The 14,041-nt window shown below is 38.6% G+C and overlaps 1 protein-coding gene across 1 annotated transcript in view; it reads right to left on the reverse strand.

The window, feature by feature from the left end:
- The window catches only part of conu (Rho GTPase-activating protein conundrum), a 152,785-nt gene extending 139,612 nt beyond the window's left edge, over nucleotides 1–13,173 (reverse strand). Inside the window, exon 1 of the mRNA XM_074101992.1 lies at nucleotides 13,093–13,173. Within this exon, the coding sequence (XP_073958093.1) occupies nucleotides 13,093–13,164 (72 nt within the window). The 5' untranslated portion in view covers nucleotides 13,165–13,173. The remainder of the gene's footprint in view (nucleotides 1–13,092) is intronic.
- Between the last annotated feature and the right edge of the window lie 868 nt (nucleotides 13,174–14,041).

The following is a 14,041-nucleotide window of genomic DNA, read 5'->3' on the forward strand; positions in this document are numbered from 1 at the left end:
TAAATACATTATTCATATTTGCAAAGTATACTTTTGGCGGTGACTTAAAACAATTCAACTGCACACGATTGAACTGTTTAAGCCGGTGTTGCCAAACGATTTAATATTTTTTTTAATTTTTTTAAAGTTAGTTTTTAGATAAGGTCCTCACTGAAAATCAGCGCCACGGCTTGCCGTGGCATTATGCTGAGTGGGGACCTATTTAGCGTCATGTATGTCTTTATCTGTTCTATGTTTTTTTATGGCGTTAAATAAATGTATTTTCTTTCTTTCTTATTTATTTAAGAAACTGTTGAATAATTAGTAGTCGGAGTAGCCGTATATGACTCGGCTCGCACCTCGATTTTTTTAGATTTTGAAAAATTTAATTAAGTATGTTTTGGGAAGTTCCCATTCCACACTAGACCTGCGTGGGCTTTGCGGCCCTAGCCCTCTCATTCCGAAAGGAGATCTGTGGTCAGAAGCGAGTGGGACTGGGAGTGGGTGGTGGGAGTGGGACTTATATAGAGCGAATTGTTTTTGATGTTGAATAAATAGTCGCCGAGTAAATTTAGAATTAGAATAAGATCCCGCTGTAAAATTTGGCACCTGCTTGTTCTGGGATAAAATTGAATTTAAACAATTAGAAACTTAACCTTACAAAACTATAGAAAAGAGTCGGATATAACTAGAAACAAAACCAGCCAAGTGCAAGTCAGGCTCGCGCACCGAGGGTTCCGTACAAATGATTATTAGGTAAAACCATTTTTCATTAAAATTCAATCGACATAGCTAACGGTAACTATTGTCTTGTTTTTGTACGGTAGACACAGACCAGCTACATTATATTTTTCACTGTATCACTATTCGCCGACCTCAAGGATGACATGGACATCGAACGGGAACGGAGGGCCTTGTCTGTACGTGCGAATATGATAGCTCGCAGGTTTTCGGGGTGCTCCAGGGAGGTAAGGATTAGTCTCTTTAGAGCTTTCTGCACTTCCCTGTGTACCTGTAGCCTCTGGGTTCGGTATTCGCAACGGGCATATAGGGCCCTCCGAGTCCAGTATAACAACGCGTTCCGGGTGATGGTGGGACTGCCTCGCTTCTGTAGCGCGTCAGGGATGTTTGCGGAGGCGCGCGTCGATTGTTTCCAGGCGACCATGCGCGGGCGCGCTGCGTCTTTGATGCGCCGGGTGCGGGACAGTCCCAACACCATCCTAAAAATGATATCGGACAAACCCGACTGTCCTATAATGCTACACTGTGCGGGACTACATTCCCCTGCCTGCTCAATACACTGGTAGCTAAAATTGTTTTTTTTTTTTAGTTATAAGTATTTATGTTTAGTTACTAACCCCTTCTTAAATTTATTTACTAATATATTATGTGTTTTGATACATGAAATAAATGATTTGAATTTGAATTTGACTATTATGTTGGAATTTTTGTCCTGCTTTAGTTCGACGTGAAGCCCCAGCAGCGGGACCTAGGTATATAGGCTCGTGATGTTACATGGAACAACTCTTACCTAATACCGTTTTAGTATTATGTAAGCAGATTTTTGTAGTTTTCGACCTCCCCCTTGTCCGAAAAAGTACACAAAGTTCTAACCATGTTTGTTCTCGCGCAATATGCAACATGGCCGACTGCCAGTAGCGATGCTGCGATCTTTCTGGGAAGGTGTTGAATGTAGCCCCTGGAAACAACTGGTGGAGAGCGTTCCAGCGATTTGTATTTCAAGATTAATGAAGTTCAAACTGCGTTTTTCGCGGAAAAACGGCTACATCCGTCTATTGAACGTTTAGGATGTTAGCGCGGGAGGCAATGGCGGAAATATGACGGGTATTATAAATTGTAACAAACCAGTGTTATTTACAAGTAGTTTATCCTCGTAAGTCATGGTGGCCTAGTGTTTTGACCTATCGCCTCTCAAGCAGAGGGTCGTGGGTTCAAACCCCGGCTCGCACCTCTGAGTTTTTCGAAATTCATGTGCGGAATTACATTTGAAATTTACCACGAGCTTTGCGGTGAAGGAAAACATCGTAAGGAAACCTGCACAAATCTGCGAAGCAATTCAATGGTGTGTGTGAAGTTCACAATCCGCACTGGGCCCGCGTGGGAATTATGGCCCAAGCCCTCTTGTTCTGAGAGGAGGCCTGTGCCCAGCAGTGGGACGTATATAGGCTGGGATGATATCCTCGTAAGTCCTCGTGTACTTCACAAAGTACAAATCAATTATGAGTAATTGCCGAATGTAGTTGGTGGAGTACAAATTTTTCCATGAAATATGAACTTTAAATCTATGTAAGTAATTTCCAAAATCAAAAGTTAGAATTCTCGACTCGGTCTGTAGAACTATGTATAATAAAAAAGTCAGGACTTACGAGGGTTAAATAAGTTCGTGGGTGTAGTTCAAAGTGTTCGACCGCCGTGTCAACCAGTAACCATACAGAACGTCTGACTGGAAGAAAATCACCTTGACACACAGATATCACTTAAATTATGTCGGAAGCGATTCGAATAGATTGGATTTTCTGGAGTTTAAAAAATAATAATTCCTAATATTACCATTATCATAATGGTATTATGCCACAACTACTTTCTGAATACCAATGTATTTAAACCCTTACAAATTTAAAATGTGGTAGCACTATTTTAGGATCGTACGGACCCATAATCTTCCTATGGGTGTCTTAAAACGGCAAACAGGGCCTTGATGTCAGAGTAGGCAACAGCGCTCTCTATTGCCAATGAACTTCGAAGACTTTGACGTTTACGCTGTTAAGAGTAAAGCGTAGAAGCATTCTCAAAATTATCAACGAATTGCCTCCTCGCTCCCTGTCCATATTCGTCAAAACCCGAATGACGCCGACTGAAACCCGTGATCAAAACACCATTGTCATAGAACAATGTCGAAGACGTCTGTAATTTCCTACGAACAGTAATCCTTGACATTTGCCACGATAATGACCCTAATACTCATCGCAATGGGTAGAGAATCGTGCGCAGAATTCAGCAGAGGTGACAGGTCATTGTACGGGCAACATTAGTAATGATCGAATGATTTGGCAGAAGACGCGGTGCTAATCGTTCGATAAGGTTCAGCGGCTGAGCTTTATTCTTGGAATATACCTACTGGTAAGACGCAATAGTTTGAATTGAACAGTTCAAGTTAGAGGTGAGACGTACTAGGCAAAACGCGGACTGAGTCTTGCGAGTACGCGTCCACGAAAAGACTAGATCCAAAGACTAGGTGCACGAGTATCTACGAGTACTTAACTCAATTGACTTATTGCGTGAACAAAATGATTCCCGTAAATGCGCTCCCGTGGTTTCGTATACCGCCGTACCAGTTTTAGTAGTTTTACGAATATCGAACTACCGAAATGTCATCAAAAGAAACTGGACCTTTTTGAGTTGGTGCTAAAAGTGTTATTTGAATGATTGTTCTCAAGTTGGCGGAACGTTGTCAGCCGCCGTACACCTAAATACTCGTACGCTAAAAGAATCGCGGGCGGGAACGCGTACTCACGCGTCCAAGCCAAAAACCTATTCCAGTAAATACGTCTCACCTATACTTCAAATCAATGTACCTATCTCAGTCATACCAATAAGACCAGACTTTTAACAACGCGATGCAATAGGTAGCGATACAGTATATACCTCATCGAGGCTGTAACAGCGACTCATAACAGCAACTCCAGCTAAATTCACCGGGCGTGAGTAAACGGTCTAGAGGGCGTTCAAAATATGTCAATACCAAGTCCATTGTCTAGTGCGTAATCCATACTAATATTATAAATGCGAAAGTGTGTGTGTCTGTATGTTTGTCCGTCTTTCACGTCGAAACGGAGCGACGGATCAACGTGATTTTTGGCATAAAGATAGTTTATGGGCCAGAGAGTGACATTACTTTTTATCCCGGAAAATGCAGCGTTCCCGAGGGAACAGCGTGCGATAATGGAATTCCACGCGGGCGGAGCCGCGGGCATAAGCTAGTCGTTAAATTAATATGTTTTGGTTTGAGCACCAGTCGTGAACAGAGGTGGTATGTCGGCCAATTGTCTACGTGCTGTCGCGGATCGCATACCATCTCTTTCTAACCTCGTGTTATGTCGTGTGACAGAAGAAGTGATGAAAACGATTGTGATTCCAAGTGAGTTTGACAATAAAGCCTCGGCTCTTGACTATGAAAATAAATCTTTTTCTTTTAATTTACGCGAAAAACCTGTCGCCAATAAACAGAAAGCGAAAGTCCAAGAAACCACTCGTAAATTTAATTAACATCGCTGGAATCGAGATATACCGTGATTACCGCGCATATTCCCCGATAACAATATTTCTTGGTAGACATATCATTATATTCAGTTTTCTAAGTGTGTTTAGGTGTCATTTTTACTTTCCCTAATTCACAGAGAAGTGCAAATTTATTGCAACAAGCGTTAAAGCTAGGAACACACTGACGGTGGCAGCGGAGTTGTAATATTCGAGCTAACATGAAAGAGGCCATACAGAATACCGCGCGGGAAATAAGCGTGGCGCGGTATTCGGTGTGGCCTCTTTCACGTTAGCTCGAATATTACAACCGGGACACTTCACGCCGCGCCGCGCCGCACCGCTCCACCTCCGCCGTCAGTGTGTTTATCTTGCACTTGGAAAAAAGTTGAAATAGTTTATTTGACACCACGAACAAATTGGCATAATTTTTATAAGCATTCAAAACGCGGTTACCAAGACTTAAAAATATCTATACACTTTTATTCCGCTAAACATAAGGTCGATGTACACATATTTTGACGCTATGATTTTCTCCTTGCCCCCTCCACACCGCAGAAGGGCTACTACGAAATTCGAATATCGAAGTTCGTAAAAAGTGGCTCCGAAGCGGTAACGTTTCGTGTGCTCTGCCTATCCCATTTGGGAATACAGGCGTGATGTTTGTGTGTGTGTGTGTGTGTGTGTGTACCTATCGTAAAATCCCTCTCACTCTCGTATTAAATAAATAATATTAGTGTCTACGGGACCATACGATACGAACTTCGATTTTCGTATTTCGTAGTAGCCTCTCAGAGCTGGAGTCCGGAGTGGACTTCTTCCGGCTGATAATAATGCTGAGAATGCAAGTATATATCCCACAAAAAAATACAATCAGCTTGCATTATAAATGCATTTTTAGCAAGAAAATGCTTAACTCGACGCACTTTCCATTTTCAGCAATTATTTGCCTTCAGTAAGATCGAACACATATAATGAAAAGTAATGCACCCAGTAAATAATGTAGTTTCCTTTTTTTCCCCGAGCGCAAATAGCGTCTAGTAATTTGGTGAACACATTCCACTTTCCTCCGTCGCGATTCGTGCTCTCGTGAAATACGGTAAAGACAGGGTTGCCAACCTAACTAATTAACAGAATTAAAATTGGACATTGCTACTCTAATAACTTATAATTTAGTGCTGTTCAAGGCCATTGTAAATAGGCCATTACTTAACTTGTGTGCTACATTTACGGCATCAACAATACTTCTGGTGAGATAGAGCAAAGAAAAAAGGCTTTCATGCCTATAAAACAACACCTTGTGGATTGCTTGAGTTGACAACGTACAGCTTAAACCACTGGATCTAGAGATTTGAGTGAAGTCCTACCGTTACTTTGAAGGTAGGTATTTTAATAGAGGTATTTTACTACAGTTAACTCGAGTGCTGAAGGCAGAAAGTCTGGGAACCCTAGGAACCAACTCGTAAATTAGGCGATTCAACGCTTTCTGAGCCAATCTTAGCACTATAAATAATATAAATCAGGCTTATAATTGTCATAAGAAAACGACGCCATTTACGATTTCTCCAATTAGCAATTACTGGGTTACCATACAACAGGATTTGAACAGATTTTTCACAATTTTAGGCTCCGACAAGATTGATGCCGGCTTTTGTTTTTGATAAAAATTTCATTTTCACTACAAACATTTTTACTGATTGATTTTTTTTCCCGACTGCCCGAAAGAAGGTTATGTTTTTCGAGCGTATGTATTGGGGTATATGCATGTAGGTATGTATTTCTAATTCTTTGGTCCTCTCTGCAGCGTAATTGACTGACTGTAGGTACAGTCAAATGCAAATATATGCAGCCATATAGCGTCAAAATATGTATACATCGACCTTATGTTTAGTGACCTAAAGGTGTATAGATATTGTTGACGTCTTGGTAACGTATATAATTATATTTATGCCCTTGACCGTACATATTGCCATCCAGCCTACACATACACCCATAACCATGGGTTAAATATCATTCGACTTCCAAGATTTAGCCCAAATTAAAATGGAAAGTTACTTAACTTTATTTAAAAAGCTCGTAAATATCTTGCAATTTTTGTAATTACTTCAGTACATAGTAAAAAAGTACGAAAATAACAAAAAAATACAATCTGGCAACATGTAACACTGTTTGCGGGTGAAGTTGCCAGTAAATTCATTACATTTGATTGGTGTACTGCCGTTTCGGCAAAATATTTTTCGCCAAATTTCACTTCCCAAAAAACTTATCGCAGTAGTTCCATTTCCCAAACGAATCTTCAGCATAATAATATTTCCTGCCTGGATTTCCAAATGGGTTATTATTTCGAGAGGTTCAATTGTGTTCAGACTCAAATTTTCAGTTATAAAATAAGAAATATATCGTTTATTGTTTTTAAGTTGCTTAGGATATTACCACTGAAACTTGTGGTAAATACATTTTATTCTATTTTATCTTTTTTCCACAATAACTTAAATTTTCTGCACAAAAGTCAGTTACGTGGTCAGGTTCGGATTATCCCTGATTACTTTGTAGTATTGTAAAAAATACAAGGTATAGAAAAACTTGCTGTTTAAAACATGGATTGAATGTTCATAATATGATATACCATGCATGCAAACATAAAAAATTAGGACATTGATAAGACTATTTTTTTCTACATTTCCCGTTGTTCCAAAATACACCATCATTTTCGTAGCCACACTTATTAAGTATATTTTAAAGAAAAAAAAGAGGTCAAACCTCCTGTAAATCCTTTTTAACTATAAGCAACTTTGAAAATAAGACTGCGTCAATATAACGTATAATGTTTATCGCAAGTCATAATTATTTATCTATAATTAATGTAATAAAGGTTCAGTTAGATTTGCGTCAAAGATCGAGCGTCATTTTCGTTACGGTTGCGACTTGGTAAGTATTGGGTAAATAAATATAATGTTTTACTGGTGCTGTGTCATTTGCAGTTAACTTATTCAATATTGATTTTCCCTACAAGTAGAAAAAATACAGAACACTTTTTATAGAATTTTCTGCTTTTTACAGTGTAATCGTTTATGCCGTTATTGATTTAATTGATTTAAACGAAGAATGGTTGACCGTCAACAACATTTGCTCCAGGTGTGGTTATAGGAATTATGACCAGTGCGTCGCCAATTTTGTTAACTGGCGAGAGGTTCAAGAATTATTTTGCCCTGAATGTACGTGTGAAATGTATATATCTAAATATTAAAAGAAAACTTCGTCATTTAGAGGAGCATTTTGTTGTGTTGTTTCGTTGTAACATAATTTCGTTCTGGTTTACCGTAGACCTGCACGGGGGGAAGATATTGAAAACTGTTTTGGTTTGTGAGTGAAAGTTATTAATCTTACTTTAATTAAGTAATTTCTAGATAGTATTTAAATGTTACAAAAATGACAATTTGAAGTCGTCATTTTCGTGGTCAAGTTTTAATTTTTTTTATATAGATATCGATTGTCTATTTCTGTTGATACCTGATTAATTAAATAATGCTTATTCGTTTTCTCATTATGATCGGATTTTCATTCAAATAGTACAATTATAAGATTTTAAAATAAACAAAATGTTCTTTTTCGTGGTCTCGATGCTCATTTTCGTTACCGTTAAAATTGGATTTTTGCTTTTTTTAACCAAAATAAACTTTATCGATCTCTTATAATATAGAGCATCTTATCGGTACATATCCTTATGTTCAAAATAAAACAGACCACATCAAAATGTGTGTTTTTATTTCTGTAACATTTATCTTACACCTCAAATAATTACCCAAATAATAAACATTATAATATAACTAACTTTCTCGATTTCGATTCTCAATTTGTTTATCATCATCATCCCAGCCTGTATACGTCCCACTGCTGGGCACAGGCCTCCTCTCAGAACAAGAGGGCTTGGCCGTAGTTCCCACGCGGGCCCAGTGCGGATTGGGAACTTTCTCGATTTCGATTCTCAATTTGTTTATGAAAATAATAATTAAAATAGTAATAATAATAATTAATTATTCTTTTATTTTTTGACATAAATTTAGTGATTCTGATTTTGTTTAATGGTGTATGTGTGTGTGTGTGTGTGTATTTTTTTTGTAATTTTCTATATTTTTGATTTTATGAAAATTGTAACTCGTGTAATTTTACGCAATATTTTACACAAAAAATTGAAAAATTATTGGTTGCTTGCTTGCCGGGTTCTTCTCCACAGAGGTTTTTTGAATCGTTAATAGATTTTCAGACCTTCATAAATGCTTGATAATAGCTGAAATCCCACTTATATATTATAAATGCGAAAGTTTTTAAGTCGGTTGGTCTGTTACTCCGATTTAGATGGAATTCGGAGCACAGATAGGTAGTTTAAGTTCCGGGGAAGGACATCGGATAGTATTTATCCCGGAAAATTTCATAATTCCCTCGAGATAGCGATAAACAAATTCTACGCGAAAGGAGTCGGGCAACAGCTTGTTGAATATTTTAATAGCGTTTATACTTGCTGAGCTGGCAACGTTGGATTTTTGTTAGTTTTTCTCGATTATTCCATAAAAATTGAATGAAAATTGTCTGATAGAACACCTTCTTAATATAATGTTGTCTGTAAGAACACCTTCTTAATATATACGTTAATGTGTCTACTCCAATAATTATTCGTAATAGATTTTTATTTTCTTTAAAAACCGGTCATAAACAGTAATTCGTTTTTAAGGAATATAAAAGTCTATCACGAATAATTATTGGAGTATACACATTAACTTATATATTAAGAAGTGTTCTATCAGAAAATATTTTTAATTTTCATTCAATTTTCATGGAATAATCGAGAAAAACTAACAAAAATGCAACGTTGCCAGCTCAGCAGGTATAAACGCTCTTTTTGATTTTGCTTGTGATTGGCGCAATTTTGTCATCATCAAATAATAGATGAGTGTATATATTTCTAGTACCGCATCTTAGACTAAGAGTTTACCAGCGTAAACAAAAACAAGTGAAGTAACATTGTGAGTGACGTCACACATCTTTAATTACGTTTGCTGAGAACTGGCCTACGATGATGGCAAAGTTAGGAATCCTATCTCACTTATCTTATTAATATACCGGGTGTGGCCTGTAATATGAGCAAATAATTGAAACAACGATCATACTCGTCAAAATGAATAACATTAGTTCAGCGACTTTTTCAAATAATTAGTTTTTTATAATTTTTAAAACACTTTATAGTTTATTCGAAGAAGCAATGTAAAGCAAAATGCTTGATGCTTGTAGCGTGACAGACGACGTCAATTGTGTTCTAGGATAGCGTACATTGATAGCAGTATTTAATGTGTATGAAAAAAGGAAAATCTAAAGACTCCATTATTTTTAATAGTCGCTGAACTTATGTTGTTCATTTTGACGAGGATCTATGTTTTTTATTTATTTGCTCATATTACAGGCCACACCCGGTATAAATAATTTTCCGTACACGAGCCGAGAGGCTCTGAACATGCGGTTTTAAAATTGAGTCTCTCGTCTATAATTATGCCAAGATATTTAATAGAAGACACACTCAATAACATCATGTGCATTAAAAGCACCTGGTGAAGCATGGCATAGTGTGTTTTACAATACAATACAATACATAACTGTTTAAGATTACGAATATACTTGCCTTGCCCTTGTGGCCTACATGCGTTGTTTATAGTGTTTACAGACGTTTATCGCAGACTACTTGATAACATTATCTTGACCAATTAACCTGAGGATTACAGGTGATAGTTACAACTAATCAATAGATATTATTGACCTAGATACCGTGATGTTGAGTTTGAGTGTCTATTTATTTACTACGTAAGGTAATGTATCCTATCTCTATTAATATAATATTCAGCTAAACTTAAGTAAATTTAGGAAAACAGATAACAGTTGGGGAGGATTAGGTCTTCGAGTGGCGACCACGAACCTGAAAACTAAGCATTGGCAGGCCTCCCACTGGGCGGACTGACGACATCGAGTTGTTCGTTGTGGCGTTTTAAAGGCACGGCCACATGCAAGTCGCTCGACGCTCGTTTCCAGTGATAAATCTGAAAATATTGAGCATTATCGCTGAACAAAAAGCCTCTTCAAATTCGGAAAAAACACTGTTATTTTTTTTCATTCACTCCAATTTCTTTATTTGTACCGCTGCCACGACTGCTACTAAATGAGATTAAGAAATCAGCTTCCAAGACAAGATCATTCCTGCAGCAGCCATCTTGACGCTGCTGCTCGACGCGGCGACTTGACACTACTTTTTTCAGTCGCAGGAAATTCCAAATCATATTCAAATAGGGCCACGTGATTAGATTTATCGCTGCAAACGAGCGACGAGCGACTACATGTGGCAGCACCTTAAGGGGGAGGTCTTTGTTCAAAGTCTTTGTTTGGACGCTGTGGACATCTTCCAACTGATGAAATACATACGAAGAACAACATTCAAATTTTTCATACGTATATCTTCCCCCACCACGGAAATCGAACCCAGGACCTCAAGCTCCGTCGTCTGCGGCGCTCCACTAACTTCAAGGTTCTCGGTCGACTAAATTTTAATGGTCAATGCTTCGAATACTTATAAGAGTCCTATTGTGCCAGAGCTTAAACAAGGTCTTCATTGACCCAAACCGCTGATTACTGGACAAATCGAATACAAATTACCACCTCTACTACTTACACCTCTATTACTAAGATGGTGTGAGAAATATATCATGTACCATGTACGTTGCGGTACATTGCCGTCGATGGTCGATCACTTGTAAATTCGTAGCGCGCGGCTCCGCAATGTAACAAAACTCGCATACTTCTCACATCCCGGCTAAATGAAGCTATAAAGTCGGTTATACATGGCGGTTTTAGCAGCGATTCAAACGTGCGTTTCGACTGTATCGCGACATTAGATATTGATAGGTATTTGGAACGATACAAACATGCTGTTGTACCGACACAACCGCGCTTTTGTATCGATACCAATGCGCTGTTGAATCGATACCATCGCAGCTGTTGAATCGATTCGTCTGTATAGTAGGTGCAAATTTATACGTAGTGTGTATTACGTTGCGTCTTTGTTTTTAATCCCCGACGCAAAAAGAGGGGTGTTATAATTATCCCCCGGCGCAAAGAGAGGTGTTATAAGTTTGACCGCTATGTGTGTCTGTATGTCTGTGTGTCTGTGGCACCGTAGCTCTTAAACGGGTGGACCGATTTGTATGCGTTTTTTTTTTTATTTGCAAGCAGGTTTTCTAGCGATGGTTCTTAGACATGTTTTATCATTACCATTGCAATTGCCGAGTCCAGTGGTGTATCGCTGCTTTAAGTCGTGCGTGTGTGTACAGACGATTAGCGACTGCATCGATATTGAGGGGCTTATACGAAATTCGAAAATCGAAGTTCATGTCGTACGATCCCTATCAGTCTCGTATTAAATAATATAAGCGTAAGCGGAACGACAAGATACAAAGTTCGAATTATGCACTTGGTAATAGGCTCTGTATTGCTGCTAAAAGTCGTCGTGTGTAACAGGCCTGTACCATGCCGAATAAAGGAAACCTCGCACTGACGTAAGAAATAAACAAAAGCAACGAACTTAATAACCGCTGTTAATGCTGACGCCTTGACCGCTGGTTAACACTTGTTAAAGTTCACGACCGTTGATTGTCGTAATGAAGAAGAAACTTTATTATTGCTTCGTTGAAGTGCAAGTTTGATTGGCAGGAAGCGTGGTTGTAATTAGTGTGTTGTACTGTTTTAAATATTGAATTTGGGTGATGTTCAATGCAAGGTGAATAAATCTTCATTGTGATGAGTACAAGTAAATTTGGAATAATAATATAATGTGTCACAAAATTTATCAGCACCAGTCTCTAGTTTTTATAAGCTAGTATAAACGGTATGTCTTAAAAGTAGTGTTTGACCAAAGATTCAGTATGAGTCATTTTCGGCTAACAATTGTAGTTTCGGCCATTGTTTCGATGATCAAACTTCTTCGTCAATATAAACAAATTATATAAATAGTCTTTAAAAAGATGTTCCTGTAAAGTTGTCCTACAAACTTAATATTTTGTATGGAGGTAGTTCTTATAGGATAACCAATAAGAAAAGCCAAAAATCTTATTTTTTACGTCTGTCTATATGTCATCTAAAATTACCCCACGCTGCGCTAACACTGGGTATCTATTCATAGGTAGTCCTGTCTGTTCTTCAATGCTGCTGATCCCAATATGTAATTGTATCTAAATAATATAAATAAATAACTTACAAATTTGGCCGGTTTTTTTTTTTATTTTAACATGATGTTGTCTTTTTTTTTATTCTACTGGATGGCAAACGAGCAAGTGGGTCTCCTGATGGTAAGAGATCACCGCCGCCCATAGACATCTGCAACACCAGGGGATTGCAGATGCGTTGCCAACCTAGAGGTCTAAGATGGGCTACCTCAAGTGCCAGTAAGTTCTCCGGCTGTCTTACTCTCCACGCCGAAACACAACAGTGCAAGCACTGCTGCTTCACGGCAGTAAGTAAGTAAGTATATGTGTAAAAATAATTCAATTTTAACATCATCGTTCATCATATCAGCCGCAGGACGTCCACTGTAAGACATAGCCTCCCCCATAGATTTTAACATGCTACCTTTTAAAATAAATTTCCATTTCGACTGAAACTGGGCCAGTGCGAAGTTTCGGTTTCGTTTTCGGCTACAAATGTTTCTTTCCATCACTAGTTTTTTTTTTTTATAAATGGCTTCTGTCCGTTTGGGCAATTCTGCCAGCGTCAAGGGACACTAGTTAAAAGTAAACATCTTACCCAATCGGTCTTCAGCTCTCGCCAGGAGATGAGGCTGCTGCTGCGGCGCAGGTGCACGCGGCTTGAAGACATCGCGTACCTGACCTGGACCAAGCACTCAATTAAATAACGTTATAGAAAAGGCACCTTATTCATTTCCCCGTTCATGAAAACGGGGGGTGGACAATTGGACATACCCACTAAAAACCACACGGATTGCCCCATTTGACATTAGGAGTCTTAGGGCGACCACATGCATTGCACTCAGGACGCAGTAAATCCATACAAATCTATGGACCTACTACATACAAACAGAGGTTTTCCGTCCGAAGTTTTCTTCAATTCGGAATTCCGTATGGTGGCCTGTGCGATCAGAATGAGGGCTATCGCGTATGAATTCGCCACTAGAGGCGCTAGTGTAGCGTGAGGTCTCCGAAATGTCAAATCTCATAGTTTTTGGGTGAGCTACGCGGGTTTATTTATAATTAGAATAATTTTGTGAATATTTTGCAATATCTGAAATTAATTATGGCAAATGCGTTCCAGGGCAATGAATGTCTGTGTTTTGAGACAGTTTTGTCTTTAGGAAACTTTTGTCCTCCCTTTTTTCCGAACAAAACGGGGACTATGCAACACTGTGGCATGCTCGATATTTTTATGGTACGGTTTTAAGGTGTATTAAATATGATTTTAATCTAAACTTTGTTTTCACGCCCGTAATAACAGACTTTGAAAGCCATACTTAAAAACCTCACGCAACAGTGCGCCATCTAGTGAGACAAAAAACGATAGCCCTCATTGAAATAAACGTACGTGTGTGTGTGAGGTATTTACGGAATTCCGAATCGAAATTCCGAAACGGAATTCCGAGTGAATGTGGCCGCGCTAAGGGAGCATTCAGTTTCAGTGACACCACGACGCCCACTGGCCACCCCGGGATGGGGTTTAATTACATAGGTACCTACCTACA

Source organism: Choristoneura fumiferana, chromosome 18, assembly GCF_025370935.1.
Source record: "Choristoneura fumiferana chromosome 18, NRCan_CFum_1, whole genome shotgun sequence".
Lineage (NCBI taxonomy): Eukaryota > Metazoa > Arthropoda > Insecta > Lepidoptera > Tortricidae > Choristoneura > Choristoneura fumiferana.